The sequence below is a fragment of the Mercenaria mercenaria genome, chromosome 10 (genome assembly GCF_021730395.1).
Source record: "Mercenaria mercenaria strain notata chromosome 10, MADL_Memer_1, whole genome shotgun sequence".
NCBI classification, from domain to species: domain Eukaryota; kingdom Metazoa; phylum Mollusca; class Bivalvia; order Venerida; family Veneridae; genus Mercenaria; species Mercenaria mercenaria.
Genome location: NC_069370.1, coordinates 8,954,677 through 8,977,613, shown reverse-complemented (window position 1 = coordinate 8,977,613; position 22,937 = coordinate 8,954,677). Strand labels below are relative to the sequence as shown.

At 35.6% G+C, this 22,937-nt stretch overlaps 1 protein-coding gene across 1 annotated transcript; it reads left to right on the top strand.

The window, feature by feature from the left end:
- Positions 1–644: 644 nt before the first annotated feature.
- Positions 645–21,985, top strand: LOC123559799 (cyclin-dependent kinase 4-like). The gene is made up of 8 exons (XM_045351908.2): positions 645–781; positions 2,607–2,894; positions 8,678–8,813; positions 11,858–12,025; positions 13,525–13,634; positions 18,206–18,256; positions 19,826–19,961; positions 21,132–21,985. Exons 2-8 carry the CDS (start codon positions 2,653–2,655, stop codon positions 21,303–21,305), a joined length of 1,017 nt encoding a protein of 338 aa, XP_045207843.1. The 5' UTR covers positions 645–781; positions 2,607–2,652; the 3' UTR covers positions 21,306–21,985.
- Positions 21,986–22,937: the final 952 nt, after the last annotated feature.

The following is a 22,937-nucleotide window of genomic DNA, read 5'->3' as shown; positions in this document are numbered from 1 at the left end:
TAAAATATTTGCATATTTCAGCGAAAATGAATTAGAAGACAACGCAGTCATGAAACCTTGTTAACATTCTTTGTACCTATCTACATGAAAAATATAGTGAGACTGTTTGCCAGAATGGTATCTGTGTATAGTTCGTCGAATCGAAACAAGTTCGTCTTGTATTAATGCAGGTGAGCGATACAGTGCTTACCTGGCCCTTTTGTTTAAAGGTTGATATTTGCAAAAGTGGCAGTACCCTAAATTTAAAATAACAAAAAAAAAAAAAAAAAAAAAAAAGCATACAAAAAAAACAACACACATTTTTAAAATAATATTGGCGGGTAAGCCATTACCATGGCACGCGCGAAATCCTGGAAATGCATTATGGTGTGATTTTGATTATTGGCAGGTCAAGGCTGACAGGTGTAAATAAATTATTAATTAATTAATGTTTACATGTTCTGTTAGTGTACATAGCATGCATTTTAAAGTTGCATCTGCAAGTGCAGTTACCGAAGTATGACCCCTTCTTGAAGTTTCGAATATGCTACATTACCTTTTGATCTATTTGGATTATTCTATTTGAACTTTGACCTTCTATGGTATGCCATCTGCAAATTTTAGCCAATCAGATGCGGGGTTTTCCGGTTTTGTGTGTACATGTGATATTGGCAAGTTCACGAGGAGGTATTTGCGAATGATAGAAAAATAAAGAAAAATAATTAAAAATAGGAAGACAATTTAATCAGCGGGGACAGTGTTACCAAATATATCTATGTGGATTATTCTATAAATATGGAAGGTATGTACAAGATTGAACCTGTCTTTTTGCTGCAATCACGTTAAATACATGGGCATGCAGTCTGCCTTTGTTGTCAATGCAACCTACTACAATAGCATTCATTCATAAAAGCACCACGTTTCATTAAAATGTCCGTTGCAGACTATTATTGCAGAACTGGATTGTCTAATTAGAGTATTAGGTTAAAGTAGAAGTGACTTTGGTACCTATAAAATTTCGTTAGCCATGCCTGCATGGCAATTGCTCTATTTTTATAAAATTAATTAACTTAATTAAGTAAGTAATTGCATGATGACTGTTGCATGAATATAAAAGGAAATGGATGTCAATATTTTAGCTGCCATAGACCTACAATTTATTTCTTCAATTTACTTTGAAATTTTAATTACTCTTGTGCTAATGGACAAATCATGGACAGCACTGTATAATTATATTAAGGCAAAAAAAAACAACAAACAACAACTGGGTAACAGTTTTCAAAAAGAAATAGAGTTGGTCAGTAGGTAAAACTGTTATGCATTCAGTTATTTAATGATTACATATTTTTAATGATTAAATATTTAACTTGTTTAGGCTTTCACAGTAATTTTAAACAGGAAGTTATAAAAAAGAATAGTCCTTTCTTTTTAGGCAGAGGCTAGAGAACCGGAATTGGTTCCCTAGACAGAAGACTTATTCGTCCGGAACCGGTTCTTTAGCCAAAGTACCGTGCATAGGCTGAAGAACTGGAATTTCATTTTTATGAATAAATCTGCCGAAATTCACTTTGTTTCTTTTGGTAAGTATCATGCATGTTATTATCTTAATTATTTTTACCATTTCAGCAAGCCAAGCCCTTGCATTTACCTGCGTTTACTGTGTCTATTTGCCGCATACTGTCCGCCATATTGGAATGATATAAAATGCGGAAATCTTTTGGCATGGAGCAAGCCGAACTAAACTTGAAATTTAAACTCAAAGGTACAACAGAGTAAAAGAAATAATCTACATCTACATCTACATGATACTTCCAACAATCATTAACGATTATGACTGGAAGGCGCTTGTCTGGGCGGTGTTAAAAATGAGAAAACTCATTAGGTGCAAAGAATAAAAATTACTACAAGTGCTAAGTTAAAAACATAGTGAAGGAAGTTACTGCAGATGTACAGTGGCCAGCCGCTAAACAAATTATGTCATTACTGTTAATAAGTATTTATTACATGTTTTTGTTTTTTCCAATTTGCTAATCACTTGCAAACTTTAATCCAATAAAGACTGATGCATGTGAAATACCAAGGTGTTATAAACCAGTATTTAAAGCGAGCAAAGAATCCGCTGGAAGCTATCACGGCAATTTAATTATTTTGTACATCCGTTAGTTTTACTTCTAATGACACATATACAAAACAATACAATTTTACATTTAAATAATTTAAATATAATACATGTTTAAAGCAAATAACATTTAAAAATGGCAAAGTAGTTTTCACGCATTCATTTGTTTTAGTTATATATCATTCCAATATGGTGGACACGGTATGCTGCGAGAAACTTCTGAAGACACAGTTAATGCAGGTAAATACAAGGGTATGGTAAAATTAATTAAGATTATAATATGCATGATACTTACCAAAAGAAACGAAGTGAATTTCGGCAGCTTTATGGATAGAAATAAAAATCCGGTTCTCTAGCCTATACACGGTACTTTGGCTAGAGAACCGGTTCCGGACGAATAAGTCCGCTGTCTAGGGAACCGATTCCGGTTCTCTAGCCACTGGGTTCTTTTTATAGTAAAGATTATAAAGTAAAATTGGAACAATTTCAAGGTTATTTTATTTTACAGCTTTTAAGATGACATTGTCGTAATGTGACACCCTGCACAGTCAACTATGGCTCAGTCTAACAGAGGCCGCCAAGATTCTGGGGAACATCAGTATGAGGAAGTGTCTTTGATTGGGAAAGGAGCATATGGGGTAGTGTACAAAGGTCGTGACCTGAAGAATGAAGGTCAGTTTGTGGCAATGAAGATGATTCGGATACAGAACACGGAGGAAGGAATGCCGATGAGCGCTATCCGAGAAATATCATTATTGAAGCAACTAGAAGCGTATGAACATCCAAATATAGTCAGGTGTGATCGCATTCTCGTTTGTCTTTTTTTTAATGATTTTTTTATGCTCACCTATAAGGAGAATATAATAATCTGTCATTGGTTGGCCGAAGATTCCGTTAGGAATTTCTTGCCTACCTAGCAGGGAAAGACAAGGTTATCTTGATAGAAGAACACCTTATCTTTTTAATTTACAGTATCTGTAGTTAGCACCCAGTTTAAACTTTTCCATATACCATGCTCCCCTCTGGTCTGGGAAAACCCTGTCTTGCACAGACAGGCATGTAGGGGCCTGATAATCTTGTATGAGGGCAACTGTTTTGGTGGTAAGGAGGCTCTAGCTAAAACAGTGGCTTGAGAACAGGATATTCCCATGCACAACAAGAAAATTCAGTTACGTTTGATCATGTTGTGTAATGATATATTATATGTTTTTCCCATGAAATAATACTTTTTTGAATCGAGAAATATACAATAAGGAATTTCAACAGATTTTTATTGAATTTAAATAAACAAATATAATTATATAGTCAGTGTATAAATCATTAGATGTCATTATAACAGCGTAAGAGTTATCTGGCATTGGAGGGTGCTAGATCGGTTTTGCAGGCATGGGTAACATAACCCGTAACTGCAGAGTGGTGTGCAAGAATTTATAAGTAGGTCTAAAAATGTGTTATATACACACCCTGGAACTCGCATTGCTATAAGGAGAAAGATTTAGGAGAAACATGATGAATTTCACTATATCTTCTAAACTTCAGCTAATAGCATCAGTACTGACAGGACAACTGGTCTGATAACATCTTTTAGTTTAGGATCAGGTATTCTAAAGATCAGGGGCAGTCGCAGTGTGAAGAAGTACAGTATGTCTTAAAGACTTTATCCCAATACCAAACCTAAAACTCCCAAATAATTGTTCTGTATATTGCTTTTCAATAGTTATGCTTCTTTATTTTTATCTTTTTTGGGTATCTACATAACAACTTCAACTATTATCAAAGGTTATCAGCTGAAATTTTGCTACTTGAATTATTTGAATTTTCAATTTTCCCTAATTTAAACAATTTATGGAGTTGTTTTCCTGATGTATACCATCCATGCTGATGACTTTCACAAAATGATAAGTGAAGGTCTGTGTACTTTTGTGGTATATAACTCTCTCAATTTTACTTCTAATATTTAATATAAAATTATACAGTAACAGTTACTGAATGTCATTAGTCAAATGCTAGTGTCAGCAGGATACACTTAATGAATGGCTTCCTGGTCAATCTGGCCAAAACTATTTCCTGATCACATGTCAGAAGGACTGGAGGCCATTAATTTAGAACAGGCAATCCATTCAGTAATTGTTTTATTACATGACTTCAGAAAGGAATTTTCAAAGTTTTCCTTTTGTTTTACTTATTAGCCCAGTTTACAGTATGTTAGATACAGCCCAAACTTTGGACATCTCTGTTGGCAATTTAGAATTTAAGAGTAAGATGGTCCCTCGTTAATGCTTGACAGAAAAACATTTGAGTGTTTTTAAAAAATAATACTGCCCTGAACTTACTATATCATTATTTAATAATACAGCTAAAAAATAAAATTACCTCTAAATTTGAAAGAAATTTGACACAGATGTTAAGGGGCACTCATTTAAACGCAAAACCAATGTGGTAAGAACTGTTTTAATAACGCAAACATAAATTAAAACCTTTGTTTATCAGAGCAATGCCAGAAGGAATTATTGACCTGGGATTAAATACTACATAAGTAGTAAATTAATTATACAGACTTAATGCACAATTTAACAAGAGTCAGGTATTGATTTTCTTAATGTAATATGATAGACCATTGATTGTATTGTCATTAGAATTGGCTCCTACAATTCAGAGGTTTTATTGATTGACACCATTCTGTTTAAATTCTCTTCAAAGTCTCTCACAAGATAACAATTTGAAAATACATTTTTATTTCCTTTTAAATTTTAAAAGCAATCAAAAGCAACTGGCACTTGTTTTTAGAATGCTCAGGTGAGTTATTGTGATCCCTCGATGTCTGTCATCTGTCATCTGTCAACATTTAGTTTGTGTATGCGATAGAGGCTGTATTTTTCAAATGATCTTCATAAAATTTGGTCAGAATGATTGACTTGATGAAATTTAGGCACAGTTCAAAAATGGGTCATCTGGGGTCAAAAACTAAGTCATTAGGTCAAATCAAAGAAAAACCTTGTGTATGCAGTAGGGACTGCAGTTTACACCAGATCTTCATGAAATTTAATCAGAATGTTTATCTGGATGAAATCTAGGTCAGATTCGAATATGGGTAAACTGGGATCAAAAACTAGGTTGCCAGGTCAAATCAAAGAAAAACCTTGTGTATGCAATAGGGACTGCATTTACACCAGATCTTCATGAAATTTAATCAGAATGTTTATCTGGATGAAATCTAGGTCAGATTCGAATATGGGTAAACTGGGATCAAAAACTAGGTTGCCAGGTCAAATCAAAGAAAAACCTTGTGTATGCAATAGGGACTGCATTTCACACTGGATCTTCATGAAATTTGATCACAATGTTTGTCTGAAATCTAGGTCAAGTTTGGATATGGGTTATCTGGGGTCAAAAACTTGGTCGCTAGGTCAAATCAAAGAAAAACCTTGTGTATGCAATAGGGACTGCATTTTACACTGGATCTTCATTAAATTTGATCACAATGTTTGTCTGGATGAAATCTAGGTCAAATTCGAATATGGGTCATCTAGGGTCAAAAACTAAGTCACCCGGCCAAATCAAAGAAAAACCTTGTGTATGCAACAGTGGCTGCATTTTACACTGGATATTCATGAAATTTGATCAGAATGTTTGTCTTGATTAAGTCTAGGTCAAGTTCAAATATGGGTCATCTGGGGTCAAAAACTAGGACACCCAGTAAAAGCAAAGACAAGCCTTGTGAATTCAACAGGGGCTACATTTTTGGCAGGATGTCCATGAAATTTGATGAAAATGTAAGCTTTGATGAAATCTAGGTCAAGTTTAAATATGGGTCATGTTGGGTCAAAAACTAGGTCACCAGGGCAAATCAAAGAATAACCTTGTGTATGCAATAGGGGTTGCATTTTTCAGTGGATGTTCATGAAATTTGATCAGAATGTTTGTCTTGATGAAAGCTAGGTTGAGTTCAAATATAGGTCATGTTGGGTCAAAAACTATATCACCTGGTCAAATCAAAGAAATACATTGCCTATGCAAAAGGGGTCGCATTTTAAGCAGGATATTCATTAAATTTGATCAAGCTGTTCTCAGGTGAGCGACCTAGGACCATTTGGTCCTCTTGTTTCAAAGAAGCATGTATTTATTTTTAGATGATTTTTGTTATATTTTCTTGGTATGGTACCTTAGTAGTATTTGTTAGTAGTATATTTCTGGACTTAACAAAAAAAAGTTATTTTATTGGGGAAAAAAACATTACACTGCAAAATGGTAAAACTAAACTGGAACTTTTTTGTTGTGCTTCTTTGAATGAACTAGAAATGAAATATAAAAGTACTGAAATAGTGTAGCTTTCGCCACATTCTGCTAATAACTGAATTCAGACCTGATATCCAGAGTTGGGATTCGACCATCATTTGACATTGAACATCACTCTTAGCTTAACTGAAGGTTTAAGGTGAGTTAATAGTAATGGTCCGGCATCAGTCGCCTGTTGTCCATCATCCACAATTTAAATTTACATCTTAAATGAACAAATGAAGCATCCTGGCAAGGTCCTCTCAAATTGTTTTGGTTGACCCATTTCATGGGCCACTAGAGCTAAAAAAAAATATCATGGATTTATGTCTCCCCTCTCCCGCAGGGGAAGACATATTGTTTTTGCCCTGTCCGTCTGTCACACTTCATTTCCGATCAATAACCTGAGAACCATTTTACCTAGAACCTTCAAACTTCATAGGATGTTAGGGCTTATGGGGTAGACGGCCCAGGAGCCTGAACATGGAAACCCATTTTCGATCATTAACTTGAGAACCACTTGACTCAGAATGTTGAAAAATCATGGGATGATTGAACTTGCGGAGTAGATGACCCGTATTGATTTTGGGGGTCATTTGATAAAGATCAAGGTCACAGGGACCAGAACATGGAAATCTGTTTCCTTGAGAACCATTTGACCCAGAACCTTCAAGCTTAATAAGATGATAGGACTTACAGAGTAGATGACACCTATTAATTTTGGGGTCACTCCATCAAAGGTCAAGATCACAGGGGCCATCTGCCTGTCACACTTCATTTTCGATCAATAATAGGGTGATAGGACTTACAGGGTAGATGACCCCTATTGATTTTGGGGTCACTCGATTAAAGGTCAAGGTCACAGGGACCAGAACATGGAAATCCATTTCCGATCAATAACTTGAGAGAACCATTTGACCCAGAACCTTCAAACTTCATTGGATGATAGGGCTTACAAAGTAAATGACCTTTGTTATTTTGGGGGTTACTTGATTAAAGGTCAAGGTCACAGGGGCCTGAACATGGAAAACTGTTTCTGATCAATAACTTGAGAACCACATGACCCAGAATACTGAAACTTCATAGGAATTGGAAATGTAGAGTAGATGGCCCCTATTGATTTTTAGATCACTTGATCAAAGTTCAAGGTCACAGGGGCCAGAAATTGGAAAACCATTTCTGACCAGTAATTTGAGAACCATTTGAGCTAGAACCTTCAAACTTCATACTAAGGGTGATAGGACTTACAGAGTGTACATGTATGACCCCTACTGATTATTGGGTCACTTGAGCAAAGTTCAAGGTCACAGGGGCCTGAACATGGAAAAGTGTTTCTGATCAATAACTTTTTGAATAACTTGAGAACCACTTGACCAAGAATGTTGAAACTTCATAGGATGATTGGAAATGTAGTGTAGATGACAGCTATTGATTTTGGGGTCACTTGACCAGAGTTCAAGGTCACAGGGGCCAGAAATTGGAAAACCGTTTCTGATCAATAACTTGAGAACCATTTGACCTAGAACCTTCAAACTTCATACTAAGGGTGATAGGACTTACAGAGCGGATGACCTCTATTGATTTTGGGGTCACTTGAGCAAAGGTCAGGGTCACAGGTGTCTGAACATGGAAAACTCTTTGCGATCAATAACTTGAGAACCACTCACCCCAGAATGTTGAAACTTCATAGGATGATTGGCCATGCAGATGACCCCTATTGATTTTGGCTGTGACTAAATACAGAGTTGGTGCACCTGTGATATATTACAGACTCCGGTATATACCGGATTAACTTAATTTGAAAGAAAATATCTTAAATGTATATATTTTGTAACCATGGTGATACTAACCCTAACCTCTAGTCAGTATATTATGCATTTGATACACTAAATGCGTGCGGACATGCAAAAGAATGAGTAATTTTGCTGTGCGCTCCAATGGATAATAATTCCGCGCTTGCGCAGAATGGCTGCACCAACTCTACAATGAGAAACATTCATTGATTTTGGGGTCACTTGATCAAAGGTCAAGTTCACATGGAAAACCATTTCCAATACATAACTTCAGAACCACTAGGCCCAGAATGTTGAAACTTTTTGGGATGATTGGACATGCCTAGTAGATGATCCCAATTGCAGCCAACCATCAGTGTCTCTTCGAGTTTTGCTCCTGTCCCCTATTGACTTCTTGTTGATTACTACTATGCATTTGGGGGAGACATGCGCTTTTCTACAAAAGCAGCTTCTAGTTTTATGTCTTTTTTAAAGCTTAGCTTATTAAAAAATGTCTGTATGATATTTCCAGGCTGTTAGATGTCCGTCACACCCAGTCTTTGGGAGGCGAGATACAACTGAAGTTGGTATTTGAATTCATTGATCAAGATCTTACAACTTATCTCGAGAAATGTCCGTCCCCAGGTCTTGGACCTGACAAAATTAAGGTGAGTATATTTTAGTGACTAGCAAGAATATTGTAAAAACACCTGATTTGGTTTATCTTCATTATGTCTCCCCATGTAGTAGGAGAAACATATTGATTTTTTCTTGTTGAGTTTTCTTGATTGGAATTTGGAATTAATTAAGAAATGTTCCTGCACCATCACAGAAGAATGGTTAGATCATAAGTCGTAAAAAAAAAAATTGTTTGTTTCCAGTATCCCGACCCACCCTAACTGTTTGGCCCAACCCTAAATGTTTTTATGGCCTTGGAGAATATTTTTTTCAACTTTTTAACAAAAAGTTGCAAAACTGCACTTTTTATGCTTTAAACATGGCCAGTGATGTTAGAAATCAACTTACTGATGCTCTAAAGGCATAACCCCCTTATTTGTGTTCATTTTTTGACACAAAAATAATTTCCGAAAAGTCTCCCTTAATAAAAAAAGATTCCAAAAAAAAAAAAAAAATTCCGACCTACCTAACCTAACTTTTTTGAGCATGTTATCAGAAACAAAGAATTTTTTTTTAGGCCTAAGATGCAGGACCGGTCTGAAAACTGTTATTTGAATGCGTATTCTTGAATGACCAATGGCAAAGTAGCTGACCATGACTGACCTTCAAACTTAGATTTATAACATTGGGACCAGGTCTTAGGGCAAGTTAAAGGTCCTAATAAAAAGAAATTCCAAAAAAAAAAAAAAATTCCGACCTACCTAACCTATCTTTTTTGAGCATGTTATCAGAAACAACGAATTTTTTTTTAGGCCTAAGATGCAGGACCGGTCTGAAAACTGTTATTTTAATGCATATTCTTGAATGACCAATGGCAAAGTAGCTGACCATGACTGACCTTCAAACTTAGATTTATAACATTGGGACCAGGTCTTAGGGCAAGTTAAATGTCCTACTTTGAAATACCACTTATAAGCAAAGAAGTCCAGATATATAGAAGCTTGGCAACTCTAAAAGCTTCTTGGTGCAAATATGGTGATAATGTTGATTAAGTCGGTTTGACCTTTTTTATGACTGTCAATTTTATTTTTAAATATTAGGGGTCATAAGGGTCATACTTTTTGCCTAATCTGTAGGGGTCAAAAGGCTCATAAAGTCATACTTTGTGCCTAATCAAATTAAGTGAAACCTGAATGTAAGAGTGACTTTAAGATTTATCGCTAATTGAGCCGTGCCATGAGAAAACCAACATAGTGGGTGTGCAACCAGCATGGATCCAGACCAGCCTGCGCATCCGCGCAGTCTGGTCAGGATCCATGCTGTTCGCTAATGGTTTCTCTAATTGCAGTAAGCTTTAAAAGCGAACAGCATGGATCCTGACCAGACTGCGCGGATGCGCAGGCTGGTCTGGATCCATGCTGGTTGCACACCCACTATGTTGGTTTTCTCATGGCATGGCTCAATTGTGTTTGGACTTTCAAAGATGAATGAGAATTATTATTTATAAGCAAACTGAACCAATCGGAATCTGAAGAATACTTGATTTACTTTGACAGGATGCAAACCTGATAACTGTATTCTCAGGTACCGTAGAAAGAACTGTACCTAATTACTAAGGCAAAGAAGAAGTGAATTGTACTTTTCTTTTACACAACTGAATAAGGAATTATATATAGGCAAACAGATTTTGTAGTAATACATTTGTAATGATTGAATTTTGTATGTCAACAAATAATGGTATTGTGGTGTGATTAATTAAAGTGTTTGACTTATTAAGATAGTAAGTACAGATTTGACGTCATAGTTAAAAGATTGCATTCAGAGTGTATTGAATTGACTGACCTGAAGGCAACCTTGTAGTAGACAGGGTATAGTTTGGAAAACATTAATGAGCCGTGCCATGAGAAAACCAACATAGTGGCTTTGCGACCAGCATGGATCCAGACCAGCCTGCGCATCCGCGCAGTCTGGTCAGAATCCATGCTGTTCGCTAACAGTTTCTCCAATTCCAATAGACTTTAAAAGCGAACAGCATGGAGCCTGACCAGACTGCGCGGATGCGCAGGCTGGTCTGGACCCATGCTGGTCGCATACCCACTATGTTGGTTTTCCCATGGCACGGCTCATTTGAATAGCTTCACCGAGAGATAGGATGATAATGTGCCCCATTGATTCTTGTATAGATTTCTTTTAAATTGAAATATCTTAAGTGTGAATTACCAATAATTGACGATATAGCGTAATTAATTCAAATTCAATGTAACGCATGATAAGGTTTTGCTTACATTTCAAATGCTTTAAATATCTTGCTCTCTTTTTTGAAATGTTTGTTGAAATTGGATGAGTTTGTTTTCAAACCATTTAATATGGCCAGAATGAAATGCTGCAAAATCAGTATTCATTGGAAATTCATTTTTTTTTTTGTGGATTTTATGGTTGTGTGTTAAGTCTATGAAAATAAATCCCTAATTGACATTTTATTGAAAATATGGAAGCAATGATTATTTGTATGCCCACATGAAATAGCTGTTTAGGCTAATACCAAAAAAGAACAACATACAAACAAAATTAAAATAGTGGGCCAATTTGTTTCACTCAGCCCGGGACATGCCGGTCACATGAGCTGCAAGAATTAAATTCCCGCCCAGTTCCTATACCTGAGATCTTCTGTTTGGGAGTATTCTGTATATAAATAGTTGACGGAGTGCTCTGAGATGTAGAATTTAGCTATATCTTTCAATAAATTAGAAGCAATCATTAGAATAGGCATGAACTTCAATCTGTTTTTTTTTCAATGTTTAACATTCTGTGTGCTTGTTGAAGTCATAATTCAAAATGATTATAAAAAATGACACTATTAACTCTTACCATGCTGGACACGATTGATTCTGCTTTTGCGACCAGTGTAGATCATGATCAGACTGCACGGATGATCTGCAGCAGCGCAGTGCTGCACTGTTTGCCATTCAGTCAGCATCTTTTTGGTAAGCACCCCTTTTAACAGATAATGGTACTGTCCAAAATGAGAGATAGACAAGTTCATTATAGAAATTTAGCAGGGTCAGGATTAAATGCAATTTTATTCTTTCTGCAGGATTTGATGTTCCAGTTGTTAAGTGGTGTTGATTTCCTGCATTCTAATCGAATAGTTCATCGGGACCTTAAGCCGCAAAATGTTCTTATATCGTTTGATGGACAGCTGAAGCTGGCAGACTTTGGTCTGGCTAGAGTGTATGGGTTCCAGATGGCACTCACACAAGTGGTAATTATTTTAAGTAATCAAACATTTTCATGGTATACCTGATTTAGACATCCTATTGTTAATTTTGTAATGCACTTATTATGTGGGCTGATTCATTTTATTATACCCAATGATACAAAGTATAATGGTCGTTATATTGGAATTACGCATGTTGGTCAGTCTCTTGTTCATCTGTAATTTGTGTTATGCGCGTTGCATATCTTCTGAACTGTTGGGGTGAATTTCATATAACTGTAGGCTACATTCAGATAGCATGAAGACTTTAAAATATGAGTGACTAGGTCAAAGGCCAAAATCTCTCTTTGAGGTCCAAGATCAAATACCGGTAGCTTAAATTTGTGTCCATATCTTCTGAACCACTTGAAGGATTTTCATAAAACTGGTATCAATTCTTAACCTGATCAAGACAACATTTAGAGTGCACAACTGAGGTCATTTAGGCAAAGGTCAAGGTCACACTTGAAGGTCAAGGGTGATGATCAGTTATTCACAATATTTGACATTCCCTGTATCAAATTTGCGACTGGGGTATTAATCAACTTTAGTGATAGCTCTAGTTTTTGTTGGCAGCGGACTGGTTATCAGGTGAGGTAAATAGACTATATTATTGTAGGTTGTTTAATATACTTATTTTGTGGATTAGTCTAATCTGTCAATTAAGTAGTAAAAGATTACAAAGTTCAGTCTCCTCAGAAACATGCATGTTTAGTCATAATAGGTTAGGTTGGAATTAAAGCTACTTACCAACAGTTGAGGTGAATATTTTCAACATGTTCATTTCCAGTAGCATAGAGTAAATATATGACATTGAAAAATTATACAGTGAGTGAAAATAATTGTTAACCCTTATAAATCATGCTGGGTACGATTGATTCTGCCTTTGTGGCCAGTGTAGATCATGATCAGCCTTGGTCTGCACTGGTCGCAAAGGCAGAATCACTTGCCGTCAGCAGGCTAAAAGTTAAAGAGCTGCCGTGAAGTCACGCATATAACCGCTGAGTGAAAGATTGTTATATTCAGGGTGAAACACTGTCAAGATGATCTGACTAATGTATTACTCAAGTTATACACATAGACACGCTTCATCCCTAGAAAAAGACAGATTCAAAAACAGCTTAAAGTGCAGTTCAGATGTCATACTCCGCATTAGATATGTTAAAGGGGTCAAGGTCAAACTTCTAAAGTTGAAAAAAAAGTGTTTTTTACATATTAAAAGTAAATCAGAATGATTTGTAGTATTCTGTAAAATGTTTATAAAACATGATCTGTACACAATATTTGAAAGGTCATGCACTAAGAAGTGTAAAGCTGAGTATTGAGACCAGTCTAAAATCTCAAGAATCTGATTGGTGGTTTCAGAACATAATTTTGAAATCAACTAATCACAGCACTGCATTCTGAACATTGTTTTGAAATCAACCAATCGCAGCACTGCAATGTGAGACTGGTACCCATACTTTTTTTTGTAACCATGAGGAATTTAAAACATTATTTTCCAGGTTGTAACACTGTGGTACAGGGCACCAGAAGTTATATTGCAAGCCCAGTATGCCACCCCGGTAGACATGTGGAGCTGTGGGTGTATATTTGCCGAGCTGTTCAACAGAAGGTGAGTTGTTGCAAGTTTATGGTAATTTTTTTGTTAATTTTACATAAAATTCCTAGAAAGACCACTTCCTCTTAGTGAGATATTGTAATATATAATATCTTTCAAAGTTTAACTCTACCTGAATAATATTACTGAAATAACTGCAAATTTGCTAATGTATGACGTTTAACTTTAACAGTCAGATAATATGACGGTGATTATTAAAGGAATATGAATTCTCAATTTAGGAGAAGTTTATAAATTTACTTCCCAGTAAGGTTAAATCTGCTGTGACAGCTGTCTTGGTAATTTAATTACCTGTGTTTCTTGTTGTGGAGAAGTTGTTGAAACCATTATGTTATTTAAAAAATTGCTGTTGTTGATATGTGTAGTTTTCAGTTGTGACACTTGAACAGTTATTATGACCCCCTTCGAAGAAAAGGGGTATATTGTTTTGCAGATGTTGGAAGGTCTGTCGGTCGGTATGTAGACCAATCTGTTTCTTGATGAGAACTCAAGAATGCTTGGGCCTAGGATCATGAAAGTTGATAGGATGGTTGGTCATAACCAGCAGATGACTGCTATTGATTTTGAGATTAGTAGGTCTATGGTCAAGATCACAGTGACTTAGAACAATTTAACTGTTTCCAGATGGTAACTCAAGAATGCTTGGGCCTAGGATGGTGAAAGTTAATAGTTTTGTTGGTCATGACCAGCAGATGACCCCTATTGATTTTGAGATTAGTAGGTCAAAGGTCAAGGTCACAGTGACCCAGAACAGTTAAACGGTTTCCTGATGATAACTCAAGCATGCTTGGGCCTAGAATCATGAAAGTTGATAGAAAGGTTGCTCGTTACCACCAAATGACCCCTATCAATTTTGAGGTCAGTAGGTCAAAGGTTATGTCAACAGTGACCAGGAACAGTTTAACGGTTTCCGGATGATAACTCTAGAATGCTTGGGCCTTCAGTGAAAGCACCTTTGAATAGTAAGCAGTACTGCCCGAATTGGATGACAGACCAATCTGTTTTAGAAATTTAGCAGGGTAAAGGTTAAGATAGTGGACTCATTGGTATTTGGCAATTTCCCTGCTATTTCCAATTCTCATCAGTTATTTCAGCATTCATTGGTTGTTAATATAGCTCATATGATTAATGGTTTCAATGACAACTGGAAAATAGCGAAATCACATTAAGGAGGTAGGTTACCTTCATATTTGTATGTGCGCATGCCCAACCGGAAGCTAATGTGACGATTTACGACGACGTTTACGACAAACTAAATGTGTTTGTATATTCATTCTTCTGAAAACAAATCATGAATTTGTCTTCGATCTGATGCTTTATGGTTTAATAATGCAGAAATAATGAATACATTGCCGCAGAAACGCTTCAAAACAATGTTGCCTTAAAATGACGTCATAGACGTCATGACGTTACGTGTCAGTTACCGCGCAAAATTAATAGCTTTTATCTCGAAAGTACGTTATTCTGTACATTTTCTTTATTTTAACTATTTTTAAATAACCATTATTTGCTGAAATATTTTTTATGAGTCTTTTGCTCTGAATAATAATCAATATTTTGCTTCTTTTATGTAGTTATATTGAAATGTTATGCGGAATATAAGAAAATGGATGATGGCAACCAATGTTTTTTGGAATATAGTTGGGTAAAAGGTTACTTGTTACGGCCATTTTCAAATAAAAAGTCAAGCAGTTTGATTTGTAATACCTATTTTTCAGGTTCCATTGATAATTTGTTACTTACATACTAAAACTAAGATCTAAAATTGTTCAAATTTCAGTAGAAAATTGTGGTTTCTTGAATTGAATTGATGTTACCATGGAAACGATGCCCGTGACCTATGTATCTAAATGTAAAATTCAAAAGCGTTGACACTGGTCTATTTAAGAAACACAGCTTCGGCTTTTTATTTTCATTTCAACAATATCCATGAGAATAATAGCAGTTCCCTTACAGAAGAAAAAGGCCTGCTGCGTACTCTTGCTGTGTACATACAGCGTATATGATGCGTACATGATGTGTACTGAAATCAAGGGCTTTAAATAGTACGCAGGATATACACCGCACATACACCGATAGTACGTTTGTAGTACACTTTTGACATGCAAATGAGCTCTGCCGCGTACTACTTGCTGCGTACATGCTGTGGACTACATAGTACACAGGATGTACGCTGGAGGAATTTAGTATGCGGGAAATAGTACGCAGCATATACGCGGCACATACACTTTTCACATGCAAATGAGCCTGCGGTGTACTACCCCTGCGGCGTACATGCTGTGTACTCCTGTGGCGTACATGCTGTGTACTCCTGGCCCGAGTCCTGCGGCGTACATGCTGTGTACTCCTGCTGCATACATGCTGTGTACTCTTGTGCGAAACTGCTGTGATAATGTAAATTCCTTACCCCACCAACTTTTGTATGCAAATGCTGATCATTTGGACAGAAAAAAACAGAAAAAAGATAAGTGACATGCATCAATAAGTATTTACCCTTACTAAAATAATGTAGATTGATGTTATCAAATAAATTACTATGCTGTTCTTCATCCACTTTTCAATGAAATAAATCAATTTTTGTAGCATGTAATTTGGTAAACATTTGAAGAAAATGGCGTAACTGCATCAAGGGGAAACAACTTTAATGCAACTAAATATAAGTGTTATGATTTATTATAGACGATGTGTGCGTAGTATGTATTTATTTTGATTAAAATCCATCTGAGAACAATCTAGGACTGGAATTATATAAGCATTTATACACTTTTACATCCGTAAAAAGTAGCGCACCAAAAAAAAATGTAAATGGCAAATTTTCATTGTTCAGAATACCGGTAATCTGAACTATTCTATGCTATTAAGATAAAAGTTACTCGGAAATCAAGTTCTTGCTTCCAAAAAAAAAAAAAAAAATGTACAAATCCTTCCTGCATGAAGTGTACTTCAGACTTTTACCTAAAAAAATTCAAAGTATAAACACCAAAAGAAAATGAACAAGTCCCTCCCGCGTATATGAAGTTTACTTCAGACTTTAACTTATAAAAAAAAAACTGAGTATAAATGCCAAAAGAAATTGTTCAAGTCTTTCCCGCGTATATGAAGTGTACTGCACAAATTTCAAAGTATCTGCGGTGTACATGCAGTGTACTATTTTCTTGTACAAGTCCCTCCTGCGTACATGCAGTGTACTCCTTAAATTTTCAGAGTCTGTGCTGCGTACTTGAAGTGTACTAGTGACCTCCTGCGTACATGCTGTGTACTCGTCGAAATAGTACGCGGCATGTACGCAGCATGCGGTGTATGTAAAATGTACTTCTCTGGCGTACTACTGTGTTCGCAGCATATACACAGCAAATACGCAGCATGTACGCCACAGAGGCTTTCTGTAAGGGTTCGCTGAACGATTTTTCCATGAAAAATGGCAGACGAGGGGTACTGCTGTACGTATTCTAAGCTGTGAAATTTGTTTGAATAAATGCAAATAACACGAAAATGTAACCTACGTTAGAAATAATATGTTTTAAAGCTACATCAACTAGAAAGATAATCTTATTCAATATTTTTTAAAGAAATTACGACAAACAGCAAGATATAGGCTATTTTAAACATCTCTGTTGCCATGGTTACTTTAAAATTTAAGAAAAATAGGGTACCATGTAAAGAGTTTGGTATTTTGCTAATAATATTACCCAAATATTTCATGTTGGTCATTAACAGAATGGCACTGAAGCCGTCGAAAACCCCTTTTTTATACATAATTGTTTAAAAAATGAGAGAAAATGCGTTACCATGGAAACACGAGCCCCGCGACATATACATTTTAAGCTTATATTAGAAAGATAACGTGCATACTAGTAAAATTATCAATTATGCAGACTTCTACGGATATCAATGAAACTAAAATACACTGAAAAGTGTTAAATATCCGTATTTTCCTTCTTCTTTCAATATGAAATACCTTTGGAGGGTCATGTTCTTCAAACCTGGATAAAAATTGAACTTGAAGGGAGAGAGACAAACGAAATTGAGATTGTAGCAGTTAAAACTTCATATTACACGAAATACAAAAACATGCTGCGGTTCAACTAATTTGAATTTACCCTTGTAACAAGGTATCCTACCTCCTTAAGAGAAAATGGAACTTACTTGAATGGAAGTTACCGATTGTCATTAGGGATCCACTGCATCTTACGTCTGTCTGAAAAATCATGTCATGCATAAAGCCTTGTCCTTTCTGGTAGGATTTCAGAATAAGATAATGTGTTGAGATTTCAAGATAACTTTGCACAATATTCTACTTTATCAGAATATATATGGCTTGTAAAACCATGTTGCCAGGCTGAGATCATGGTTGGCTAATTAATTAATCTTGTGCATTTACTTATATCAAATTAAGTGATAACATTTGTTTTGTGTTCTGCCCCAGAACTCGACTGTTATTCTAGTACAATATAATTGACTAGAGGGACATAATTTTGAGTAGAAGAGATATCAGTGACAAACACAGTTGCTTCCCTTACAGTATGTAGGTAATGATATTTCAGAATTTGTATTAACTATTTCAGACCACTGTTTTGTGGAGAATCGGACATTGACCAGCTGATTAAAATATTTGAGTAAGTTTACAGTACTATTAATAGATGATAAAGGTAAAGTTCACCTATTTGAGAACACCCCCAGTATTTGGGGTGTTACTGCGCCTGCAATAAACTACCTACTGGAGTTTATAAAGGCAGTGCTTGTTTACAAATCTAAGATGTGCAACACCACAGTTTGCTACTGTAATAGCCACCAAGCGATGGTCTCGTTCAATTTGTACTTGAAAAATATACTATATAGACACATTAAGATACCAAAATTGTATGAAAGAGCTGTAGAGAAAAGGAGTGCTATAAATTATATAGCTGTTGATTGGTGTATGAAACTGTTCCAGACTTTTGCATGATTCAAGGATTAAAATCTTAGAGAGACGAAATGAAAGGAAAGAAGTACATTCATTTTAACCCTTACCCTGCTAAATTTCTATAATGAACTTGACTGTCCATCTTCCAATTTGGATAGTACCATTATCTGGGTGCTTACCTAAAAGATACTGGCTGAATAGCAAACAGTGCAGATTATGATCAGACTGCATGGATGTGCGGGCTGATTATGATCTGCACTGGTCGCAAAGGCAGAACCAATCGTGTCCAGCATGGTAAGGGTTAAAATTGAATGCAAACTGACTGTTATTCAAATTTTTTTTACATGTTGTATATTTATACATCATAAAACCTTGAATCATCTTCAAAATCAGCTTTTAATATTCAGTACAGTTGAATATTGTTACCTCGATATTTTGTTTAGCTCGATGGAATTTTTCAGTCCCGTCAACTTCCCTGTACTGTTTTACACCTAGTTTCATCGATATCAAAGTTTGTCAAAAAATGTCAGTGTTATAATGTAAGGTGTGAAAATTAACCAATGGTTGTCCGGCGATGTATTAATTATAATCAGGTTGGTTTTTGTGTTTTGTTTGTTATTTAATCTTTAATCCAATTTAAATATTAACAAGTTTGCATTTATGATTTAATTCTCAATAATTAGTCTAAAACAGCATGCAAGCAGGCAATAACACTTAATAAGGAAAAAATATTTTTCTGTTTGACGGAGTAAAAATCTGCCATTTTTGATTGAGTAACAATATGCGTATTTAACTGGTAAATTTTCGCTATCGAAACACATTCAAAATGACGTATTTACGTTTTATATTATTTCTTTCCCCTTTCTAACCCTCTAAAAGAAGGATTGGATGTAATGACAATATAGACCTCCTACACAGAAACAAAATGTAGTCCCAGATAGGCGATATCATTACGCCAAACTTCGGATACGTCAATGCAATCTTTGCAGTCCCTTGAATATCTAGGTAACAGTATTTGACTGTATTTGTAATATACAAAAGATCTTTTCAAGAATGTAACCTTTATAAAGTTTTCCCATTAAAGCTAAAATAGTTAACACTGGAATTTCTACAGTTAGTTGGCACAGGATTGTGTACTTGCTGTAATGGAATTGTCTCACAGAGAATAGTAATAATGCTGGTAAAATTTCTGATTCTATCTCCAAGCTGGTGATTTATTTGTGAAACTACTTTACATGAATGTTTATAAATTGTAGTGAAATGTACATTGTCATGTTTACAGAGTGAGAGGGCGACCTATTGAGTCTGACTGGCCACAAAATGTCTCGTTACCATGGAACTCTTTTCAAGCATTTCCCCCACGTTCTGTCTCCAGTTACATACCAGAAATGGATCCAGTTGGTATGGACTTATTTGAAGTAAGTACAACACCTGGGACTGCCAACTTAAAATAAAACTTTATCTAAATCTTTTATTAACATTTCCAAGTCTACAATTTGGATTTGGTCTTTAAAATTTACTTAACTGTTACAGATATTCTTTTATTATGCCTCCCTTAACCTTTAGCCTGCTGGCTGCAAGTGATCCTGCCTTTGGGATCAGTGCAGACCAAGATCAGCCTGTACTGTTCGCTGTTCAGTTATTAAATTTTCAGTGAACCCCCCTTTGATTAATAAATGGTATTGCCCAGATTGAATGATGGACCAGTCCATTTTAGAAATTTAGCAAGGTTAGGGTTAATAGCAGAAAATTTGATTTATGGTACTGCTTATGACAGATGATCAATCTGGCAGTCTTTCCCTCTGTCATTAGAGCCTTTAATATCTGATCAATTACCTTAAGAAAACTTTGGCCTACAGTAACCAAACTTCATAGGATGATTGTGTATGGCCAGTATTGTTGGAAGGGTCAGTAGGTCTAAAGTTAAGGTCACAGTGTGGTTTCTTAATAATACCTGATGAAAAATTCTTCAGTGTGTGTTACCAGATGACACTTTTTGTTTTGGGGGGTCAGTAGGTCAAAGGTCACACCTCAATACTAGAAATAGTTTCCTATTGATAAGTGGCTATTGCCTTTGTTTAGGGTTGTCGGCCTTAATTGGATGATTGCTTGTGGTCAGAAAAAGACCCAAAATGGCATATTGTATTATATTGTATTATGGACGTCAAGGTCAGAGTGACCTTGAGAGACTGATCTTGAGAGACTGACCTTGAGACTTGAAGTGATTTCAGGTCAATAGCTAGAGACTGTTTGGGTGTGGGACTGTCAAACTGCTTAGGATTATTGCTTGTGGTATGAAGGTGACCCTGTTTTAGGGAGCAGTAGGCCAAAGGTGGTGGTCATAGTGAGCGTAAGGGTAAGAAACGTTTCTGATCAATAGCTGAAGAATCTTTGAGCTGGTGAGCTTACAGCCGTTAAAGGTCAAATTTACACGTCATAATTGTTAACAAATTTTGAGTGGACACAAATAGTTGAGCTAGTTGCATTAATTTTTTTGTCTAATGATGCATTTTTACATGAATAATTATTTATTAAACATCTTAAAGAAAAAGTTATTTTATTTGTAAAACATTTTCTTTTGTTTACAGAAATTGCTCACGTTTAACCCACATCGAAGAATAAGTGCAAGTGATGCTTTACGGCATAAGTACTTCAAAGACTGTGATATTGACAGTGTCCGAACTACCAGTTCGTTATCGCCAACCTCAACCTCAGAAAGTGATAGCACAGACGGACGGTCAGATACACCAGTTAGTAAATGAATGGACAGAATTTGAGCAGTTAAGTTGATTGGATTACACATTACAAGACAATGCCATTTACTTGACAATGTGATAAGAGCGAATAAGAAAGAATTTTCTTATATTATAAGATTGAACTTGTACTTTATTCTCTATAAATCTTATATGAAGATTAGAGATATTCTAAAAATCGGGAGGATTCATTTTTGAAAGTGTAAGATGTAAATATAACGGTAGAAGATAAGAGGTATAAAAAACCTAGTGTAAGAAGGTGTGTATTCCCTTGTATGTTGCTCACTAACATCCAGAATGTTTATTTTGGTGTAAGAAGTATTGAGGTTGGAACATCCAGAATATCCTGAAAGAGGTTCTGGAACAATGGTGTAAGATGGGAATAGCAAAAAAAATTATTTCATGATTATTGTGTAAGATGTATTGAGGAAAGAACACTGGAATAATGTGGGGTAAGCTGGAAAATTGTATGATTTGTTGGAAGCAGGGGCTGCAAAATGGTGGAAGAAGAGCTCATGTGACCAGCATGCTGCAAGAAGGCTAATGCGACAGGGCGGTGTAAGAAGCACTCACTTCATCAAGCCAGTTGAGGTACTTGAACAATTAAGTGTAAGGATGAGAATCAAATAAATGCTGCTTGAACAAATTGGTGTAAGAAGGACTTGAACAAATTGGTGTAAAAAACATTAAAAGATTAAGAGATGCTGCTTGAACAAAATTGGTGCAAGGAGTTTGGAAGAAATGCTGCTTGAACAGGATTGGTGTAAGAATAAACATCAAATATATGCTGCTTGAACAAATTGATGTAAGGACTTGAAACAATTGGTGTAAGAAGCATAAAAATGCTGCTTCAATAGAGTTGGTGCTAGAAGGAGCATCAAATATATGCTGTCTGAACAGGATTGGTGTAAAGACTTCACTTTCATGAAGTTATGAGTTAGCTCAATAGGAATATAAAAATTCAAGAAAATAACACAAAAGAAACAGTTTTTATCTCTGTAGAAACATCAGGATATGTAAAATATAACATAGCATTATCTTTTCTTGTCTCTCTAGTTATTTGAAATACCATAGGTATATTTTTGGGAAAATGTTTGTGAATCTAATCTATAAATAGATCCTTTGGAAGCATAGAAACAGCCAAGCAAACTAATACCAGATTTGGTTTGACTGGGTCTCAAATTAAAAACCAAAACTGTGGAAGATCTTATGAATTTTGATTTTTTTTAATCTGAATAAGAAAAGAACAGTGTGCCAATAAATTTATAAAATTTGCTGAATGACTGGCATGTTTTAGTATATACCAATTACTAGTAATTATTCATATTTGAAGCATTGAACACACAGTATATTTCTGTATCAAATTGAAAAGTTGAATTTTTTTTTTTTTTCCGTATTTGACAGATCAATTTGGGTATGATTTTAGCTGTGTTAACTCTATGCTAAAAGTATTTCGTCAATAGAAGTGAAATTCATTGCCAATAAGCCTATTGCATGTTTTTCTTTCTGTTCCCATTTGTATTATAAACATTTCAGTCACCTTGATCAAGGTAAAATACAGATTATTGATATTTCTTTCCAATCATTGATTCGCTGTTTGCAACACTTTACTGTTCAGTGTATTTCTGTTGCAGTTTGGAT